General features: G+C 40.5%; 1 protein-coding gene across 1 annotated transcript in view; it reads left to right on the top strand.

The window, feature by feature from the left end:
- Positions 1-4,957, top strand: part of ostm1 (osteoclastogenesis associated transmembrane protein 1) — a 38,702-nt gene extending 33,745 nt beyond the window's left edge. Inside the window, exons 2-3 of the mRNA XM_048596697.1 lie at positions 1,297-1,462; positions 3,626-4,957. Coding sequence (XP_048452654.1) covers positions 1,297-1,462; positions 3,626-3,681 — 222 coding nt within the window. The 3' untranslated portion in view covers positions 3,682-4,957. The remainder of the gene's footprint in view (positions 1-1,296; positions 1,463-3,625) is intronic.
- Positions 4,958-23,896: the final 18,939 nt, after the last annotated feature.

The raw sequence follows: 23,896 nt of genomic DNA on the forward strand, positions 1-23,896 counted from the left end.
ATGTAAACATATTCAAGGCCTGTATATAGGACTTTTTAAAAGGCAGTAGAGTCTTTAAGTGATGAGGGGAAAATTACAAACCTAAAGAGCAAGGTCAAGGCTACAATTCATTGTAGCAAAGTGTGTAAAGTTGAGAGGAATGATACCAAATTTAACAGTAGTATTGCTCAGTAACTGTGCCTTACGAGTGAAGACCAAAATAGCTGATGCCTTAAAGCCTCCTGCCCCTTGCTTCGAGGCCCTCCAACCAGCAGAAGCAGCATCTGAATTGTCTACCCTCAAACTTTTGTATTGGGGGCAGCACAGTGGTCAGCACTGCTGCCTCTCCGTGCCAGGAGACCCGGGTTTGATCCCAACTTTGGGTGGGTGTCCGTCTGTGAGGAATTTGATGTTCTCCCGGTGTCTGCGTGGATTTCCTCTGAATCTCCCAGTTTTCTTTGGTCTAAAGATTTGCAAGTTAGATGGATTGGCCAGGTTAAATGCGGGGTTTTGGGGATAGGAAGGGTTTGGGTGGGATGTTCTTCGGGGTTTGGTGTAGACTTGATGGGTCAAAGGGCCTCTATATCTGTATAGTAGGGATTCTATGATTCTTTGTATTCTGCTGATCTCCTTCTTCTTCTTCTAAACACCAGAGAGTGTAGTCCCTTTGTACACATCATCCCTCACAGGGCAGTCCTCAGATTTTTCAGTATTCAGTCTAATGACCCTCTCTCTCTTAGGTTCCACCACCCCTCCCCTGCCCACCCACCCTCCATGGCAACCATATTCCTCTTTGGTTAAACCGACCCAACCTATACTAATTCGTGAAGAGTCAGTATCCCTTCAAAGAGCATTATTAAATTGGATTTCTCTGACAACCAGACTGCTAATCAGCATTGTTGGATATGTACATCTTTGGGCAGGTCTTAAACTAGGATTCTGTCTGTCTATTCTGGAAATTTAGATGGGCATTAAAGATCATGTCGCACTATTGCGTGAAGAGTTCGGTGTTCAAATTAATGTTTCTCAATCAGTGCCAAAAAATCAAGACTTTTTTTGTTTTTTTTCTTGTTTTTATCTGCTGTTACTTGTGTGGATGGTTGGGCAGGAGGGCATGCTATCATCTGTAAATAAATGTGACCCTGATTATGAACATTGCACATCAGGGTGATTATTCGTATCTGAAATCTTTTGAGTCATTCATCTTGATAATTAAATTGAGATTTTTAATGTTTTTTAAAAAATGCCCTCTGATCACCTAGAAAATTTTACTTGAGGCCTAATAGTTTGTCATGTTTTTTTTTTTGGTGCTTTCAGATGAACTTGACACAGCAGCTGTGGAGCAAAACCTACAACTGCATTGTCCCCTGCAGTGATACTATTCCAGTCATTGCAGTGTCAACATTTCTTCTCTTTCTACCTGTCATCTTCTACCTCAGCAGCTTCCTTCACTCTGAGCAGAAGAAATGGAAGCTTATGGAGCGTGAGTACCTGTTCTAGTTGCACTTTTGGAATTAGATCAATAGATGAGAACGTTTTGATAACATTTAGCATTTGCTGGTAATTATCAAATGTTCAACTTTAACTAGAATATTTGACCAAGTTGAGTTCACAAGTTTTTTTTAAACATGATATCCTATCCGAGACAGGTGGTCATATATGGATTAGCCAATACAATTCCTATAAACTTTCACAAATAGAAAAAACATCTGATAATCTGGGATGAAGCTATTGGAAAGATGTACCCCTCTATAAGTTTTCTAAGACGGAGGTCAGGAACCTCAGTGATCCTTGCTTCAATGATAGAATTCTAATTCTAATGTAAATGAGGTACTGTTCCCTGTGGCATAGGGAGGCACCTTTTTTGAGGCAGCAGCAGAATGATAAATGAAATTGTAGCAGTTGATTACCAATCTGCCATTCACTCCACCTGCAGACCATTTTTATTTCTTTTAATTGTCCAATCACCACTTCCTTTTGGCCTTGTGCCATTAATTCTTTAGCCATTTAATCTCCTGTCTTCTGCCCACTTGCAGATTTTCCTCTAACTTTCCCTCCTTGCCATTTCACCTATTAATTTCTAACTTCTCAGTTCTGATGAAAGGACATTGACTTGAAATGTTAACACTGTTTCGGTCTCCATAGATACTTTTTTTATTACAATGATCTATGTTAAATGCCAGACACAATGAACAGATGGCATCCTTTGTTGGAGCTGCGGGTAAATTGCTAGCAGACTGTCCTCAGCTAAGAAATTAAAGCAGTCAGATATTGTTGCCAGTAACATGAAATCTATTCGAATATAAAGATCAGATTGTACAGGATCACCCCAACATTGTGAATTGATGCAGACAAACTAATGTTAAGATTCCAGCTGGTGGTGCTTACTGGACTAGTCTGATTCCAGATAAAAGCTGGCCGTTGGGTCTTTCTACTTGGGATAACATTGTGGTCACTCATTGAAACCTAGTCTCAGAAACTGCTGAGTTTCTTTACAGTAATTCATTACACAAAAGATGATTTAACAATGTATTTAGATATTGCATGAAGAGGGGAAAAGGAATGAAAACAAAACAAAGTTTCAAACAATTTCCCAACACTGTCCCCTTTTTTTCAACAACTTTAAATCCAGAGAAATTACCAGTATTACCTTAAGTTTGACATAGTTGATTCTCCACAGTTCTTTGTGAAAGCTTAGACTTTCTCAGCTTTTAAATAACCTGCAGACGTTTAACCAAGTCTGGAAGTCTCTCTCACCATTCTTTTTAAATTGAAGTAATTGTGCTTTCCTTGAACTGTCTTGTACTTTTCAGGAGATAAACTTTTATTTGCTTTTGATTCCAGTTAGACCACCTCTGAATTGCCCCAAAACTTTTAATCTCTTGGCTTTCTAAACTAAAATTAGTCCTCTATTATCCTGAATTAGAAGCAAGCTAATGGACCCCCACCTGTTACAAATCTTTGCAGTAAAAATACTCTACCATTAACACCCAAGGGGTGTCCCCGCTTCCCAATACTTACTGGATTAAGGCCGTTGTTTCAGAAAGCATATCTGACCTAGATGTATTTTTTCCTTTTAAAAAGCACTTCACTAAAGTAACGGATCCCATACGTCACTTTTAAAGTCCAAATTCTCAAATTGATCTTTCATTGACTTCCACCATACAACCAAAAGTGAGAAGTGTTCTATGCTGCACTACCATTATATCCAGCAGAGTGCAAAATCTTGAAAATTGTCTTGGTCTTACAAATTAAGGTCAGACCTTTTTTATTTGTGCTATTGTCAGAGTATAAAATGCTAATATTTCTTGACAGGATATGCAATCTGGTTAGGCACTCTAGATCTGAGATCATTCATCTCCGAACAAGAAGTTGACCATTTAGGACTGAAGGAGGGAAATTGCTTTGCTCAGGCCTAAGACCCTTTGGAATTCTCTACCCCAGAAAACTTAACTCTCGTTTCTTGAATATAGTCAAGGCTGAGATTGAGAGATTTTGGGGCACTAAGAAAATCAGAATAGAACTACAGGATGGGAAAGTAAATGTTCAGCCATGATCTGATTAAATGGTAGGACAGGCTGAAGTGGACACATGGCCTGGTCCTTGTTCCTAATTAAAATAATGCTACTTTTTATTCACCTTGTAGCTAAACGTTTGAAGCCTTGCAGCAGCACAGCACATATTGAAGACAGATCTTCCTGAAATTCTGCCAATACAGCTTTTTCTTTTAAAAAAGGACCAAATCTTTGTGGTGCAGAAATAATAAAATCGTGAGGAAATGTTGTAGCAATATGTATAAGGTCTTTGGACAATGCATCCTTTGCATTTGTAATTTAAACACTTACTAGTGTTTAAGTAGTTATCTTTTGAAAACTTGCACATTGGAAATGCTGTCAAAGCCACATGAAGACTGCTAAAGATACTCACTTATCTCGTTCATTTTTGTTGCCTCTGCCTTAAGTTTAATACTGTAACTGAGGAAAAATGTAAAGTTTAAATCTGGTTTTATTGAAGTGCCCTAAGTTAGGATAGATCTCAGCTTTTTGAAATTGAACATTCAACTCTGATGTTTACATGTTGAGATAATAAGTTAAGCATTGAGAGAATTCTAAGCATTTAAATCTAATAAGCTAGTTAGATTGTTTTGACTAATTCTAAAACACAGTTGAATTAAAACATACTGGATGTTGTCCGTAGGGAAGATGCACCTTTTCCTGGTTTGATAGGTTTATATTTTAACCCAGCTGATTATAAATGATGTACTATTTTTTTTTTTTTCGAAATGTGGTAGCACTGTAGTTAGTTGCCTGTAACATTAATTTTAGTTTGGAATTTAGCTTGCTGATTTTTTTTTTATTTGATACTTTGTAATTTAAAAATAGGGGTCAGGCAGTTGAGTGCAAATAGAATGATTAAAGTAGATTCAGAAAAAATTTAGATTTGAAACCAAGTAATAGAACAGATGCTGAAACAAATTAGGAGTACCTTTGGCATTTGTGACAAGATGCCCTTGACGTGCAGAATAATAAATCCATGCCACGGATGTGCAGTTAATGATAGCTATAAAATCTGGGATGGTAAAACAGTTGAATGCTGCGATACAAAGTTTGGATTATGTCTGGAAGGGTGCAGTGTGAATATTTTCAGATGGTTTTCCTTATCTGTATTTACCTTTTGTGTTCTTGCAATCGGTGCTTGTCTGAATTTTTAAAATGGTAAATAGACCTATTGTGAGCTTGCATTGAGTATGCATTATGTTTCTTTGTTTCTGTTTACTATGAGAGATTTTTGGATCAATCACTTTAAGCAAGAATGAAGCATTCCATTATGTTCACCTACTGACTTGTGAATGATGTGAAGTTTGTGCATTTTCCTCCCTGTTTTTTTAAGTAATCCTTCAGTTTTTTTCAAACTTAAATGGATTGAAACAATGCAGTAAGTTGTCTTTGTTTTAAATTAAATTGTTTGTACACTGTCATTCAAGTGTGGCCTTTTATATATCTTTCACTTTTTTTTTCTTTGAATGCTAAATACATAGATTTCGGCTATCTTCACAAAACTGACTGCAATGATTAAATGGGGAGGGAGGTGTGAAGGAGAAGTATGGGAATATTGGAGAGCAGCATTTCCTGTCAGGTTCTGATTAAACATGGTGTTCATTTCTAAATGTTTGAATTTTATTTTACAAATTGAAACACCAAAAGAAGGCTGTTCATTCTACCAACTTGTGTTGGTAATGTCAGCCCTTGAACCAGAGTTGCCAATACCAAGATACAACATATTAGTTTGTGTGAATTCATAAATCCCATTAATAAAGCTGAAACCTGGATTACATTCTAATTTGGAAATATTAGACATTCAAATGTATATCCTTGCTTTATAAACTGATCATGTAGATGTATCACAGAAGGTGTAGTCTTAACACTTGCATAAACAGGTTTTATATAGGATTTGTTTATGTCTTTCACATGAATACAAAGTTGAGTATGATTTGCAATATAATCTGTTGAAATATCATTCAAGACTTATTTCATTTATTTAATACTCTAAAGGATATTCGGGTACACAGTGAACTCAAATACCTTTGGACATGTGATCCAGCTGGTTTCTATTCCTATAAAGACCCTGAGAATTGTAAAGCTGCCAGAACTTTTTCTCCCTTCCTCAATTTTAATTTCCCCACAGGCGTGGCTAATGAAATAGTCGTCACTTCTGCATGTAGCATTAGGTGATGGCAGTCAGAACTCCCAGGCATGACATTTTGTACGTGTGCATTTTTTTATTGTATAATAAGTGTAGTTGCAGCAATTCTCGTCTTTTCTGAAGGATGGGTTTATTTGCAAAATCAAAAAAAAAAGCTAAGTGGATTATATGACAGGCATGGATTCTTGCTTGGCAATGCCCCAATATGTGCATCAGCAGAAAGTGTTGAGAGTTGTTAGCACTCCTTTGTTAGAATGATAACTCCAAGAGTTTGGAGAAAGTCCAGCAATGCTTCATTGGGGTAAATATGACTTAACAAGTTTACTAGGTGTTTCGTTATGGTTATATTTCCGAGTGATAATGAATGATTTGGTTGAGATCTATAAAATAAACAATAGATTTGGTGTGCTATATGGAAATCTCTCAAGTAATACAAATAAACAATTAGGCATAATCTTGAAATAACAACTAAAATTGTTCCACTGTTTGGGAAATGGACTCCCAACTGCCATATGTAAAACTAAATAAGATGTTTGCTGGGGGAATGCTTGCTTAATAAAACTTAGAAAGGGATTTAAGGATAGTAATAATTGTTCTGTCAGCCAAGTAGCCTATTAGTACTACATACAGTAAAGTCCAGCTGTTTGCAGAGGACACTGCAGTTGGTGATTTGCACAAACACAGTAAATGTAGCAGTCTGAAGTATTTGATGTGTGCACACTTGCTCTGCAGAGTAAACCTTTTTTGTTTTGGAAAAACCAAAAGCAGATGAGAGAACATTACATCTTTCGCTGACTGTGAATTTAAACTAAGTATTGCCCAGATATGTGAGATTGTGAAGGGCAGACACACGAACAGTGGAACTTTATTTGAATTAACTTTAGCAAAGGATTCCATTTTTTAAAAAAAACAGAACTTCTTTTCTTGTTGTGTCGAACAGATCAGTGAAATCTGCTTATTCTGATGTACTGTACCTAAAGGCCATTTCCTGGATCTGACTTATTTCGCTTCTGCTTGTGCTTCAGTCCTGAGGTGCCCATGACTTAAAACTGCTTCTCCTCTTTACGTGTAATCAATTGTCCTGTACCCACTTCTATTGCTCGTACCCATCATCTGGTACCATTTTTAAAACAATGTTTTTAAATACCTCGCCCTACTTCTGAGCCAGGATGCCTAGGAACAAGTCCCACCTGCTCCAGAAGTGTATAATAACATCTCTGAACAGGTTTTTTTTTAATAAAATCTAAGTGCCTTCATTTTTATGCCTATTAGATTTTGGTTTATAGTTGTGCTTGATTGTGTTCTGCTAAAACAACCATCCTCCTCTTTCAGCAGCATGTTAATGGTTAACAAAACGACCACAAGATGTAGGAGCAGAAGCAGGCCATTCAGTGAGATAAAGGCTAATCTGAAACCTCAACTCCACTTTCCTGCCTTTTCTGCATTACTCTAGATTCCTTTACTGACTAAAAATGTACATTCATATTCCCTCTTCCCTCCTTAATCAGTTTCTTGGACTTGCTTTGCTTGATTCTAAATTGCTAATTATCAGAATATCGCCCACATTTGGTCACCTGTGCATGCCTCCATAATTGCAAACATAATGTACCCATGTACATTTGCACTGTTAACTTGTCCACCTTTTATTGAAATGTTCAGTGTACTCCAATATAGTACATTTTTAGATTTTGACATTTTATTGTGCTCCAGCTGTACTTGTACTTGTTGCTAGCTCTTATTTCCTCTGCTTGTTGCTTTTGCTTTCTACTTTTCTATTTTTCATTTTTTGATTCAATCACTGCTCTCCCCACTCAAGTTCCTGCCCTCCTGCCACACTAGTTTAAACCCTCCTCCTGACTGTGTGTACTATCAACCACGCTGGTAGGGATATTGATCCTGGTCCTGATGTGATGCACAGGATCACATTTTCTTGCTATCGAGCACAAAGAGGGGTTGAACATAGGATAGTCATACTGGCTATTTTTAGTCCTAAAACCTCAATTGCTTATCTAATATTCCCTGGTCTGCAATATGTTGATGGTACTGTTCCACACCAGTGTGGTTGAACCTTAACTGTTCTATGCTGTGTGCTAGCAAACAAATTGGATCAGTCTGCTGCTTTGGTTGTCTTGGCATTGCATCCTGCCAATGCTTGTGGTTAGTGCCAATTGAGCCATGCATAGCTGTCGATCTGGTACCATGATCCCCGATCTTGTGAAGAGAAACTATCTTAAAAACAGGTCTTGAAGCTCTCAAGAAAGCAATGGGGCTGTGACTACTTCCTTTGACAGTTTGTTGCAATGTGACTTTTCCTTGGAAAATGTTATGCCTACTCATCACTTCAATGATTTAGAATGTGAAACTGGTGAAAGGTTACAAATGATTCATTTAACAATCCGAGTCTAAATACAAGCACTCAAGCCTGTCCGGTACACAACCTGTCAAGATGTGAGGTGATCAGTCTGGGCTGTTAGAATTTTGTTGTTCCGAGTCTTTGACTTGATCATGCTTCGAGCTGTGAGGAGGGGGGTGGTTTTGCTTTCTTCTGAGACCCTGACTCCACTTTTCCTCTGGTTGTGGGGAGCTGGGCGTTCTTGCTGTCTTCAAGACTCTCTCTAAGTCAGAGTCTTCTACTTGTGGGGTCTTGCTGCATCCAGTAAGCCAGGGTCATCCCGTGGCTGTGAGGGTTTCTCTGAGACGTGGCATTGTCCTTCTCTCAAGTGTTGGTCCTAGGTTCCACTATGTGCACTGCTCCATGCAGCTTAAGTGGAACATTTGGCACTAGGTACTTGTTTCTGCCCATTCCAACTGGCCTATTCAATATTTTACAGAAACGTTTTCTTGAAGGGAGAAAAGTAGATTAAGCTTCAACACACTTTTGCAAAGTGCCATAAATATCTTGCTAGCAAAGTCCATAATCCTACAACTAACCTAACAACACTTAATGTATTGATCTGAAATATCTCAAATAATTTAACCTCTACTATAATAGCAAAGGAAATAAATACACCAAAATGAGAAGGATATCTGTTATGGTGAAGCAGAATGTCTGGGAACTAGCTGGTCTGAAGTTCAGTTCCCAGTATGTATAGAGTTAACAGCTTTTTGGGCCATTTGCAAGGGAAAATTGGGCCCTGGCACTTTCCTGCCAATCCCAACATTCACCAATCAGTTGTTAATCTTGCTTCCTTTCAATAATACAGTCAAGCTCCTAGCACAGTTAATATTAAGTTAATTATGTTGCATGAGGCTGTCACATTAAATCAGTTTACAGTGTCACATTAATTTTTTGAGTAATTTTTCCACTTAGTATTGAGTACCTGTATCCTATCAAAGCACTTTCATGTAAATTTAAAAAGGTTTGACAGGTGGGAACATTGCCCAGCAAGCACGTTAAGAATTATTCCTTCTGATAATTGTCTTATTCTTCTAATACTAACTGTTCTGGAATTACCTTGGAGCAAGAACATTGCTGTTACTGGGCAAAGGTCAAAACGAAAAACTATTCCAATTTTATTTTTGAAATCAATTTAAAGGTAATTTGTAATTCAGCGGTTTGAAAATAATATATACAGTTTAGGGATTATGCATTTTATAGGTCTTTACAAAGGTAGGCTACTTGAGTCTGCTGCACCATTCAATTAGATCTATACCACAACTTTATCTTCCATCTTAGTGCTATATCCTTGCAAAATATTTCCTAATTTTGGAAGTGACTGGATCGGACCTCTCATTCTTTTACATTGACTGAATACATTTAGTCTTCCAAGAACAAAATGAATGGACTTGACGTGAATGACTCCTTTTGACCTATGCATGGCATTAAAAGCATTTCTTAAATTGTTAATTGTGAGAAGTGTACTGCAGATTACTGTTGATATTAACTACATTATCTGAAGTGATGGTTATGCAACATACAACACAATGGAAACTTATTGCATCGACTTCAGTATTTACAAGTACACACACAAATAACCTGATGTTTACAATGTCTTAGCATACAACCCGTGCACCCAACAAAAATATGCTGACCTCAACCTACTTCATGACAGAATTACCAGGATCTGTCATCAATTTTTCTTTGGAGTTGTTTTGTTGTTTGAACTTTTCTTTCAAGTCACATGAATATGTTCTTCAGGCTTAGCAAGTATTAAGCAAGGAAAGCTGCTTTCTTCACTTATAAATGTAATGTAATGACTTTCAGACCTACTTAACATGAATGTGTTCAAAAAGCAACTGCTTACTGTATCAAAGCTGTCATTCTTAAACCCACCACATTTTAACTGGTTTTAGCAAAAGGAATGAATGATGTCTTTCAGGCGCCTGCAATCATATGATGCAGGATATCTACATAATGCTATTAAACATGGTGTGATAGGTAACAATTGTAATCCACAAAGTAGTAATCACCAAAAAAAATCAAAATGGCATGTCATTATTTTTAATCTATTATTTCAACTGCATTTTCCCACTCGAATTAATCATTTAATTTGACTGGAGAGAATGCTGAAAGTTATTGCAAGTGAAAAAGTAACCAAAAATTGACACACATCCTTGTCTACTCCATTCAGAGATTTGTACATCACTATTGTAGCACGTATATCCACTACCTTAAGAAATAAAAAGCAGAATTTACCTGTACATTTGTGGTGAACATGTTAATATACTGTGATAGGGTTAGAGTTATGGTTCCACAGGTTTTATTGGAAGATCTAAATTTCTGCACTTAACTTGGTAATACAACCACCCTCTTCGATCTTTTTGCTTTGCTCAACATCCAATCCTGGATGTGCCTAATTGTCTCAAGTTAAACAGAAAATGGAAGTCATTTTTATTCCCTATTCTTAACACTAAATCTGGGAGGAGGATAATGAGATAGGACACAAAAGTTGTGAACAATTTGCTCCTGAGGTGGATATCTATAACATTGCCCATTCTTTCAGACATGTGTTGGTAGAACCCGTGGCCTATATTGCCATGTTGCAAATTCGTCCTGACCAGTGTCTCATGCTGTAGCAGCTCACCCAAAACTCTGCTGCCTGTATCCTGTCTTGCACCTCAGTCATCCGTCACCACTGTGTTTATTTATCAATATTGACTCTCTGACCTCCAGAGTCTCAAAATTAAATTGATTTATTCTCAAATTTAAATCCCTGAGTGGTCTTGCTTAAAACACTTTTTTGCAAATGCTGTATTCCTCCATCTCTGGCCTCTTAGAAATACTAAGCTTGGCATAGCTACCATTGGAGCCATACCTTCACTTCTTGAATTACCTCTCTAAATCACTCCACATTCCTTTTCTCCTCCTCAGTTATTCGGTTGTCAGCTTTTCCTGTTGACAATGCTTGAACAATTTTCTCTGTAATAACCTGTCTTCTATTTCAATTACTTAAATTTCTGCTAAAGAGAGAGATTAGTCTGACTTCAAACTTCACAAAGTTACATTGTCAAAACCATACAGTGAAAATAAATAACTTTTTGTACTTTTGGTCTTCTAGCTGTAATCCTGGTACCTAATTAACAAACAGTAGAGTTAAATTTACACTTCTATCTTAAACCTTCCATCATTTGGAAATCCTGTTTGGTTATTCTATAATCGACTCAAATCCAATACGGTGATAAGCTTGAAAATGCTACTTTCCAATTTTAGTCTATATTCTCAGTGTGAGATTGGCCACATTTAATACCCATCCCTAGTTGCTTTAGGAGGAGGGAGAAAGAGTGAACTGTCTTGAACATGAAGTTTAATGATCCTATTCTGATTGCTTTGGATGGGGAGTGTCAGCAATCTGATTCAGTGATAGTGAAGTCAAGGCAATATCTGGACATTGGGATAAAGTGTGGAGCGCTGAAGAAGAGTCCCGACCTGAAACGTCAACTTTCCTGCTCCTCTGATGCTGCCTGGCCTGCTGTGTTCCTCCAGCTCCACACTTTGTTATCTCAGACTCCAGCATCTGCAGTTCTTGCTATCTCATCTGGACACTGGGATTGTATGTGATTTAGAGGGGAATTTGAACCTAGTTTGCCTCGGATCATAAGATATAGAAACAGGAGTAGGCTGTAGGCCCCCTTGAGCCTGCTTAAAATTATGGCTGATCTGATTATGGCTTTAACACCACTTTCCTGTCTACCTCACCCCAAAACTCTTGACTCTCCTGTCAATCAGAAATCTGTCTAATTCAGTGCTGAAGAAATTATATGATCCATTCTACAATGCTCTTGATGAAAGAAAATTCCAAAATCTAACGATTCTCTGCAAGAAGACATTACCCCTCATTTCACTCTTCAATGAGAGACTTGGTTTTAAAACTGTCTGTTAGTCCCAAAGTCCACAAGGGGAAGCAGCCTCCTACCAGTAAAATCACCTCATTTTTTCTAAACTCCAGTGAGTATAGGCCTAGACTGTTCACAATTTTCTCACAAAAAATGACTCCTGGTGCAGTCTTACCAAGGTCCAGTAGAGCTGCAACAACAATTTCCTATTGTAATAGTTCATTCCCCTTACAATAAATGGCAATATTCTATTAGCATTACCAATCACTTGCTGTACTTGTATGCTAGCTTTTTGTTATTTGTATACGAGGACACCCAGATCCTGCTGGATTGCAGGTTTTGCAACCCTTCTAAATAATATGCTGCTTTTTAATTCTTCTTGCCAAAATGGACAAGTTCACATTTTCCCTACATTATACTTCAGCCAATTTTTTTTGTCCGTGCACTCAATGTAGCTATATTCTTTTGCACAGTACTTCTTATCTTTCTATCATTGTGTTGTCAATCAATTTAGCTGCACTACACTTTGATGCTTCATCTAATAATATAGATCATAAGTAGTTGAGATTCCAGTAGTGTACTCTGTGGCACTCCATTAGTCATAGTTTGCCAACACAAACACAATGCATTCATCATGGTTCTCTATTTCCCGTTAGCTAACTAATCCTTTCTCCACACTAATATATTAGCCCCCAGTACTAGGACCTCGTCTTACATATTAGCCTATTGAGTGTCTTTTGGAAATCCAAAATACTCTGCATCCGCTAGTTCCCCATCATTCATCCTGCTTGTTATTTCCTCAAAGCACTGTAATAAATTAGAATAGAATTAGCTTTTATTGTCATATATACTCACTCACATGCTTACAGTGAAACACTTTACAAGCTGCCACTTACTGTGCCATTTTAGGCACAGAATCTTAATACAAAGTAGAAAAACAAAGAAAGCAAGCCAAGAAGTTAAACATTACAGTCGTCCTTACTAAAGTGTAGAAAAAAAAGCGAAGAAACACAGTTAATAGTTCAACATCACCGTCTGTGCTCGTATTCCTCACAAGGCTTGACTTCACCCTCACCGCTGCCTTAGTCTGCCTGCTCTTGCTCTTGCCGCAGGTCCCTGAGGCTGCCTGTGCAATGCTCCAGGGCTGCTTCCCCACGTGCTGCTGTGGACCTCTTCACCACGCTCCTCTGGGGCTCACAGTCCACGTGCTGCTGCAGTATTTGCCTCCTGCGCTGTGGAGAGGAGAAGAAGACAAAGATGAAGAAGAAGAAAGCCAAATTGGATTACGGTTGTTCAAGAAGGCAGCTCACCACCACCTTCTCAAGGATAACTGGGGATGAGTAATAAATGCTAGTCCAACTAGCAATGCCCAGATGCCATGAATGAATGAATTTTTTTTTTTTAAATTGCTTTCACAAAACCATGTTGATTCTGCCTGATTGCATTGTGATTTCCTAAATGTCCTATTAATTTCTTAATGGCTACAAGACCAGGTCACAGGCTAGGAATATAGTGGCGAGTAACTCACCTCCTGACTCCTCAAAGCCTGTCCACCATCTACAAGGCACAAGTCAGGAGTGTGATGGAATACTCCCCATTTGTCTGGATGGGTGCAGCCCCAACAACATTCAAAAAGCTTGACACCATCCAGGACAAAGCAGCCCGCTTGATTGACACCATATTTACAAGCATCCACTCCCTCTACCACTGACACTCAGTAGCAGCAGTATACAGTATCTACAAGATGCACTGCAGATATTCACCAAAGATCCTCAGGCAGCACCTTCCAAACCCATGAACACTTTCATCTAGAAGGACAAGAGCAGCAGATACATGGGAACACCATCACTTGCAAGTTCTCATCCAATCCACTCACTGTCCTGACTTGGAAATATATTGCCATTCCTTCATTGTCGCCAGGTCAAAATCCTGGAATTTCCTCCCTAAGGTCATTGTGGGTCATGGGGACAGCAGTGGTTTGAGAAGGTAGCTCACCACGATCTTCTCAAGCGCAACTAGTGACCCGCATGGCCCAAGCTATGCCTGCCTCTTTGTAGGATAAATGGAACAGTCCCTGTTCCGCAGTTACACTGGCACTATCCCCCACCTCTTCCTCCGTTACATCGTTGACTGTATCGGTGCCGCCTCGTGCTCCCACGAGGAGCTCAAACAGTTTAAACTCAGTTTAAACAGCTCAAACTTTACTAACACCTTCCACCACCCCAACGTTAAGTTCACCTGGACCATCTCTGATACCTCTCTCTCCTTCCTGGACCTCTCTGTCTCCATTTCTGGTAACCGCCTGGAAACTGTTATCTATTTCAAGCCCACCAACTCCCACAGCTACCTAGACTACACCTCCTCTCACCCACCTTCCTGCAAGGATGCGATCCCCTATTCCCAATTCCTCCGCCTCTGCCGCATCTGCTCCCAAGATGACGCATTCCACTCCCGGACATCCCAGATATCCTCATTTTTCAAGGACCGCAATTCCCACCCACAGTGGTCGAAAACGCCTTTGACCGCATTTCTTGCGTTTCACGCACCTCAGCCCTCACACCCCCTCTCTGCAATAAAAACAAAGACAGAATTCCCCTTGTTCTCACGTATCACCCCGTTAACCTCTGGATTCAACGCATCATTCTCCGCCATCTTCAAGCTGACCCTAATACGAAGGATATATTTCCCTCATCTCCCTTATCTGTCTTCCGGAGGGACTGCTGTCTCCATAACTCCCTCATCCGCTCCACACTCCCCACTAGCCCCACCACCCGTGGGACCTTTCCCTGCAACCACAGGAGGTGCTACACCTGCCCCTACACCTCCCCCCTCACCTCCATCCCAGGCCCCAAGAAAACCTTCCACATTAAACAGATGTTCACCTGCACATCCGCTAATGTGGTCTATTGTGTCCGCTGTTCCCGATGTGGCCTCCTTTACATCGGGGAGACCAAGCGGAAGCTCGGAGACCGCTTTGTGGAATACCTATGCTTGGTTCGCGACAAACAACAACACCTTCCAGTCGCGAACCACTTCAATTCCCCTTCTCACTCCCTGGACGATACGTCCATTCTTGTCCTCCTCCAGTGTCACAACAATGCCACCGGAAAACTGGAGGAACAGCACCTCATATTCTGTCTTGGAAGCCTACAACCCAATGGTCTCAATGTGGGCATTACGAGCTTCAAAATCTCCCGACCCCCGACCTCATCCCAAGACCAGCAACCCCTCTTGTCCCCGCCCCCTTGACCTGTCCATCTTCCCTCCTACCTACCCGCCCCTCGCTCCTCACTGACCAACCCCCATCCCAACTCCCTACCTACACTCACCTTTACTAGCTTCATCCCCACCTCCTTGACCTGTCTGTCTTCTCTCCATCTATCTGCTCCTTTACCCACCTTCCATCATCGCCTTCCCCTCTCTCTATTTATTTGTGTCCCCTTCCCCTCCCCCATTTCTGAAGAAGGGTCCAGACCCAAAACGTCAGCTATCCTGCTCCTTTGATGCTGCCTGGCCTGCTGTGTTCATCCAGCTCCACACCTTGTTATCTCAGACTCCAGCATCGGCAGTTCCTACTATCTCTGAGTGATGTGCCAGTGATGCTCATGTCCTTTGAGTGAAAATAAAAAAACATCATTCTCACCAGTAGGTGTTCTCTTCTCCTTCTTGTAAACAACGACAGAACATCAGCAAGAGGCAGAGAACATGGCTCTCTCGACATCTCAAGACTGACAAAAAAGGAAGTGTTGGATGTCAATGCAATCTGAGTCACTCTGATCACCTTCAATGAGGAGATGAAGGCCTCCCAAGTAAGCAGGTTATAAAAGAATGTAGTAGACAGTCACATTCAAGTTTGAGTTCAAGTTTAATTAATTATTATTATTGTAACATGTACCGAAATACAATGAAAAGTGTTTTGCATGCTAACCAGACAAATCATACCTTACATAAGTACATCAGGGTAATAGAACAGAATGCAGAATATAGTGTTACAGCTAGAGACAAGGTCTAGAGAAAGATCAACTCTAATACATGAAAGATCCATTCATAAATCTCATAACAGCGGGGAAGAAGCTGTTCTTGAATCATGGAATATGGCTTTCACCCATGTTGGCTAGTTGTCAGCAGTATCAAAAATATGATCATGTGCATAACATTTTTACCTTGGCAGTACTACTTCATATCTTTAATTTCTCATTGTGCCTTAAGTTATCCTGCAGAAGGTGATCTAGGAGAATGACAATGACTCCCGAGAAGAAGTCTCTCCGTCTAAGTGTGCACAGTCACAGGGCTTATGCAGACAGTGCATTATACTCAGCTCAGATACTCACACATCATTGGGAGCAGTGGAAAAGTTAGTTTGGTTTTCACCTAACTAGATAGTGATGATGGAGACAAGTAGAGCGGTGGTGTCTGCACCAGAATCTGTGAAGTTCACCAAGCTTTGGCCAACTGCACAGAGCCACTGTAACTTGGGGCAATCAACAAACAGGATACTTCCTGAGCAGCAGGAAAGGATTGTGACATATTGGCAGGAGTTTCAAAGCAGTCTGCATGCTTACAGAGAAATTGGGGGAATTCCATTACATGCACCAAAGGCATGCTGTTGCAAGCTTTTGTAAATCTGTCTTTATCTATGGAAAGACTATCACATCCAAACTCAGCAAAGAAACAAGTGTATGCTGACCTTCAATGGTTTGACCATGATGAATGATAAATATAAAACATGATGCACTAACCTTGGCTACTCATCACCCTATTGATCTGCAGCAAAGTGTTGTCCAGCTCATTGTTGTCAGGGAAGTGTGGCTGGGCCATGAAAAGGATGATGGTGAAAAGGGAAATGGAAGTGGGGACTCAGCTCAAAGCAGTTCTGCTCCTCAGGCGTTTCCCCCATCTCAACAGCCCACATGCAGCTTTGTGTTCCAATGGCCATAAGACCATAAGACATAGGAGCAGAAGCAGGCCATTCAGCCCATTCAGCATGCTCTGCTATTCAGTGTGCTAATGGCTGATCTGATAATCCTGACTCTACTTTTCTGCCTTTTCCCATAATCTTTGATTCCCTTGCTGATTAAAATCTGTCCAGCTCAGTCTTGAATATACCAGGTGATTCGTGCCCATCTGAGAGACGAAGGTCCTTCTCATCTCTGTATTAGAAGGGCAACACATTACTTTGAGATTATGCCCTCTAGTCCTAGGCTCTCCCATAAGGGGAAAACAACCTTTCTCATCTACCCCGTCATGTCACCTAAGAATCTTATGTTTCAATAAGGTTGCCTCTCATTCTTCTATATTCCAATGAGTGCAGGCCCAATCTACTCAACCTCTCCTCATAAGACAGTCTCTCCATACCTGGTATCAGCCTAATAAACCTTCTCTGGCCTTCCTCCAATGCCAGTATATCTTTCCTTAGACGACAGGCCCAGAAATGTTCACTGTATCCTAGCTGTCATCTGAATTGTGCCTTGTATAGTTTTAGCAGGACTTGCCTATTTGTATACTCCATTCACTTTGAAATAAAGACCAACATTCCATTTACCTACCATTTCCTGTGAACTGTTATGCTGACCTTTTGAGATTTATGCACAAGAACTCCCAAATCGCCCTGTGCTGCAGCTGTCTGGAGCCTTTCTCCATTTAAGTAATAGACAGCTCCTCTATTCTTCCTGCCGAAGTGCATAACCTCACCATTATGCTCCACCTGCCAAAGTTTTGCTTTGTATATCCTTCTGCAGACTCTTCATATCAACCTCAGCCCTAGCCTACCCATCTATTTTTGTGTCATCCACAAATTTGGCTGTAATCCATTCACTTTCATCATCTGAGGTCGTAAATATATATTATAAATAATTATGGTCCCAGAACCAAATCCTGTGGCACAGAAGTAGTTACAGGTTGCCATTCTGAAAATGTCTCCCTTATCCCAATTCTCTGTTTTCTATTAGATAGCCAAATCCTTATCCACGCTACTACACTACCTCCAATACCATGGGCTCTTATCCTATTAAGTAGTCTAACATGTGTTATGCATTATAGTCGGCGTATGTTACACTGGGTCAGTGTCCGTTTAAAAAGTGAGTAAAGTGACACTGGTGAGTCATCAGCTAATGTCCTGGCTTTGTTCAGACTTGCCTTAGGCTTCACAGCTACAGAATAAAACCTACGTGTTCAGTTACAGACCACCATGACTTTGTGTGCTTTTTGAAGATTGTCTGGAGTCTAGAAACTGCTCTGTACAGAATAACATGCCTTCTGAAAATCCAAATACATTACATTCACTGGTTTCCTTTATCTATCCAGCTTGTTACTTCCTCAATGAATTCTAATAAATTTGTCAGGCATAAATTCCCCTTCGTGAAGTTTTGTTGACTCTGCTTGATGAGACTATGTATTTCTAAATACTCTACTATTACATTCTTTATATTAGACTCTAGCATTTTCCCAATAATAGATGTTAATTGGCTGATAGTTACCTTTTTTTTGTCTCCTACCCTTTTTAAACAAAGTTTTCAAAATCTAAAGAATCTTGGAAGATTACTACCAGTGAGTGCATCTACTAGCTCTGTAGCTACTTCTTTTAATATCGTCAGATACATTCCACAACATCCAGGGGATTTAATGATCTTTAACCTCATTAGTTTCCTGAGCACTTTTTCTCTAGTGAGAGAGTTATGGCATTTATCCAGTCCCTCACTGCACAGATTCAGATGGAATAGAGTTGGCACTATCCTCACAGGATCCAAAACCCAGAAAAGACCTACAATGAGCATTTTAATAATCAGAACCAGGAACCTAGCAATTAGCTTCCATGCTGACTAAAGCCACAGCGATTGCACCATGTATGAGTATTAGAAAGAGAAAGAATCAAGATTTGTAGCTGCACAATACATGGAGATAAGCATGTTACACAATGACCACTTGGTAGCTTTTATTTTTGTTTTGACTTACAAATAATAATTATTTCAATCTCTGTCATCTTCCTCATTTTTGATCATTGCTTGACAAGTGATTTTCCATTTGCGATGAATAGATAGATGTGAATTGACATGGAGCAATGGGGGAGTTATAAAAGAGATATCTGGTTATTTGCAGGATTGCTGTGTATGTGTGTCATGGATGGTTGGTAGCCGAGGTGGGGAAAGAGAAAAGAACACAAAATCTGAGTAAGAGTAAACCGTACAGCCTAATGTGCTTGTTCTGACATTCAGTACAATCATGTTGGTCTTTGACTTCAGCTGTATTTTCCTGCCCACTCTCCAAATCCGCTGATTCCTGGACACCAAAGTGACTTTTATACATGATTGTCAGACATGTGAACTGATTAAACTTAATTTAACTTCACAATAATAAGGCTATCCGGGAACAGTTTTGGTTGTACCATTGCTGGTGAATTGGTCAATTCACATTGCACATACTCCTCCTTGGAGCTGTCTGAAGTGGCTGCATATTCTGTGCCTTGTTCCTCATGCTAGTTCAAAAATCAAATCAAATCACAGAGCAGAGCATTCCACAACCATTTTGGAAACTCTGGCTGGTGCACACTGAGACATCTTTAAAATTAGATATAGTTCTTAGGACTAAAGGAATCAAAGGGTATGGGGGAAAAGCAGGAACTGGGTACCTAATTAGATGATCAACCACTATCATATTGAATGATGAAGCAAGCTCGAAGGGCTGAACAGCCTACTCCTGCTCCTATTTTCTGTGTTTCAATCTCCAGATCTGGCACCTGGAGTCCATTTTGAACATGTCAATGGCTTGCTCAACCACACATCGGACGTTCAGATGGTTTTCACCACATCAAACCGGTGCTTCATTGATTGCCTCCCTCATGGGTGTCATCAGCCACATTTTAAGTGGGTATCTCACAAGTCCAGTAGTTAGCTGGGAATTATGTTTTGGGGTGTGAAGTGAATGCTGCAGGATGAAAGTATTCCCAGGAATCTTGCACACACCGACATAAACACTGTTTCATTGTCACAATCAGCTTCACATTGATGGAGTGGAAGTTCTTGTGGTTGATGAACAATCCTGGGTGACCTCAAGGTGGTGTCATTCCTTCACACATGCAATTTATGATGCCCTTCACTGAGGGGAACCCAGCCAGAGCCTGAACCCAAGTGCTGCTCATTCTGATTGGTACCATCACAGGTAATGTTGACACAAGTGCCAGCCCTAGAAACAAGTTATGACTGTCTGTCTTGTGCATTTGTGGGTTGCCAACTCTGAGATCCTGTGAATGTTTCTGGTCGAGCCCAGAAAGAATCCACAGCAAAGAAGTTGTGGTAAAATTGACAGCCTCTGGGAAAAGAGCTCCCACAAGGTCCAGATTGGAGTCAGTCTTGTTCCAGCAGGCTGCATGTGTCTACCTCAGTCCAGAGGGATATCCTGAACCTCCTGAGACATGCTTGGATATCTGTCTGTGGACCGTACGTCCCAGTTTCACCCCCTGCAGGCTACACCTCTCTGTGATCCGCCTTTCCCTATGGAACTGCTGCTTTCTGAGCTACAGGCTGTTGTCACTGTTGCTTCTAACAGGTGCTGCTGCAGTTGTTGGTTACCTTGATTTTCATCAAAGCAATGTAGCATAAGCAAGATCCACATCGATCAAATCAGCTCCAAGGCACAAATCTCCAAAGTGTAGATGACACTCAAGGTGGTCATAGTAATTGACTGTCTGCCCTCTTCTGTGGTTACATCCATGCTAGAGTGTCCGTCGAGAGGGGTATGTAGTGTCAGTTGGCACAATAGAAGCCTTTAGAGACTGGTCTGCTGGGGTGCTTAATCATTTTATTTGATTTTCGTAAGTTTCCATTTTAGTTTTGAGAGTTTCTATCAACTATTACATTCAACATGATCATGGCTGATCATCCATTTGAATGACATATTCCTTGGCCTTTGATGCCTTTAAAATCTAAAAAGAAACTCTCTTTCTTGAATACATTCAGTGACTTTCCATTCACAGCCTTCTGCAGTAGAAAATTTCACAAGTTCACTACCCTCTTCCTCATTTCAGTCCTAAATGACCTATCCTGTATCCTGAGACTGTGTCCCCTGGTTCTAGACTTCACAACCAGGGGAAGATATTCTCCCTGCATCTGGCTGTCCAACCCTGTTAGAATTCTGTATGTTTCAATCAGATCACCTAAAGTAGAGGGAACATAGGCATAGTTGAACTAATCTCTTCTCATAATAGTCCATCAGTTGCTGACAGTGCTAATACTTCACTTAATCCATCCTTATTGAACTCCATTAGCTGAACCCTTTAGCCCCTTCTCTCTCAAACTATCTTCCATAGCACTCACCTCAGTCACCTCCTGTGGTCGACCATTCGTATTGACAGCTCGTGCTGTAGAAAGAAGTTTACTCTGAATTTCATACTTGTCTCCTTGGTGATTATTTTACAGGGATGACCTGTAGTTTGCTACACCCTACAAGTGGGAACAATCACAGTCAGTCAATTGGAGATAGCAAGAACTACAGATGCTGGAGTCAGAGTCAATACAGTGTGGAGCTGGAGGAACACAGCAGGTCAGGAAGCATCAGAGGAGCAGAAAAGTTGATGTTTCAGGTTTACACCCTTCATCAGGACTGTATGTAAACCCGAAACATTGACTTTTCTGCTTCTCTGATGCTGCCTGACATGATGTGTTCCTCCAGCTCCACATTATATTGACAGTCAGTCAATTGCTATGTGTAAGGGCATAAAGTAGAAGGAAGAGGATGCAGTCTTTATAAACTGAGAAAAGTGGTTCTTTTTTGGGCTAATCCCTAAGTACAGGAAAAGACAGGGTAGATAAAGACAAACTATTTTCACTTGGTGGGGGATTCTAGACTAGGGGGCATAGATTTAGGCTTAGAGCCATACCATTCAGGAGAGATGTTAGGAAGCACTTCTACACACAAAGGGTGGTACATGTTTGGATCTCTCCTCCACATTTGGCAGTTGATGCCAGTTCAGTTGTTAATTTAAAATCTCAGACATTTTTTTTGTTAAGTAAAGGTATTAACAGATAGGGACCAAAGGCAGATATATGGAGTTAGGGCACAAATCAGCCATGAACTCATTGAATGGTGGAACAGGCTCGAGGGGCTGAAATGACCTACTGTCGTTCCTGTTTGAGTTATATAATTCAGTTATGAAAGGCCAGTAGATTGGTTTGAATATTTTATGTTGCTTATGATGTACTTGAAACTATACATACAGTATGTTGGTCGCTTTAAAAGCAGCCTAAATTTGAAAAGAAAACAAAACAGACGTCGAGAGAGGGTTTCGGTGTCACATACAGCTCTACCCCCTGTTTAGTCATTGTCAATGGGAGATGCGGCGCGGTGCCAATCAGATCAGATCAGCGCCTGTTGCTCCTCCTCGTCCCAGGCTTGCTCCCTCGTGGAGAATGAATGCGGAAGAAAGAGGTCAGATGGAGCATCGAGTACCGTGTCCTCTGTGCCAACAGCTCAGATTCTCCATCTCTGTCTCTTCCCTTTCCCAGGAGCTGCACTCTTATGCCAGTTGAGTACAGCAAGCTCCTCACCCCGGGAAGCCTGAAGCGATTGTTAGTGAAGAGGTTGTGTCGTGACACAGACAAAAGTCAGGCGCTGCAGGTTTTGACATGTGATCTAACAGCTGCAGTGTCAGCGGCAGCTGAGAGTGTCATGGGATCTCAGCCTAAGGGCTATCGTGTTGTCTACCCTCCCTCCCGCCTTTGGAAATAGAATGCTTAGCTAAGGAGAAGAAATTTTAAATCAATCGTTAATACCATAAGCTGCAGCCCCTACACAATTTGACCTACACAGATATAACGAGCGAAAGTTCATTTATTCAATTGCACACGCTATAAAGCCACGGGAGCTTTGTGTCTGAATAATCCAAAGCATATTGCTCTGAAACAAAGCGCTTTATTCATTGTTAAAATCTGCTGCAGCAGTTGAAAATCTAAACATACCCTCTTATTAGATCCACAGGCAAAGATACGCTGTTGTAGAATCAATGCAATTAATATGTGTGCAGCCCGAATCAGGAGATTCGCTAATACTGTTTTTCTGATCCGCAATTAAAGACATACCACATTCGTGAAAATGTGCTTGGCAATTCGCTTTTATTTGTTTTTTTTGGAGCACTTTCCCAGAGGCTGTCAATTTTACCACAACTTCTTTGCTGTGGATTCTTCCTGGGCTCGACCAGAGATATTCACAGGATCTCAGAGTTGGCAGCATGCAACGGCTCAACTCACTCATTGAAGTAGTGCACTTAGTTGCTGCAGAAGTGAAGAACAGCCCTGGTTAAAAATTACCAGCGAGAACTAGAGAAGCTGGGTTAATCTCCTCCAAGCAGAGAGGGTTTCATTAAGCAGTTCAGAATGAGAAGGAATTTTGGCAAGGATGTTGTTCCCTTCCATCTACAAAGAATGATGGACACAAAGCAAATAATCCATTGAGATCTGGTGTCTTCATTTGGTCATTTTTGCTGATGGCTGTGAGGCCAACCCTTCAGAAGGAGTTTCTGCCATTGGAACTGGACTTGAAACTCTCAACGAATGCTCAGTTATTGTTCTTGGTGTTGGTACCTGTTGCCAAACTGTTGCATCCATTGGATGTTGTGGTAGTGCATAGGATCCCACAGGATTGATTGATTTATTGTCATGTGTACTGAAGTACAGGTGAAAAGCTTTGTTTACTAGCAGTACAGGCAGATCATAATAAACAAAGATGTACAGATCAAAAAGACTTAGAGGCATACAGGTTACATTGCATAGAGTGTGTGCTTGGTGAGATCAACATTAGTAAAATCAGCATTATTTGAGGCTAGAGAATCCATTCATCAGTCTAATAACGCCTAGGAAGAGGCTGTTCCTGAACCTGCTGGTGCATGTGTTCAGGCTTCTGTATCTTATGCCTGATGGAAGAGGTTATAAGACGTCATTACCGGGGTGCGATG

This window comes from Rhincodon typus, chromosome 5 (assembly GCF_021869965.1).
Source record: "Rhincodon typus isolate 14 chromosome 5, sRhiTyp1.1, whole genome shotgun sequence".
Taxonomy (NCBI): Eukaryota; Metazoa; Chordata; class Chondrichthyes; order Orectolobiformes; family Rhincodontidae; genus Rhincodon; species Rhincodon typus.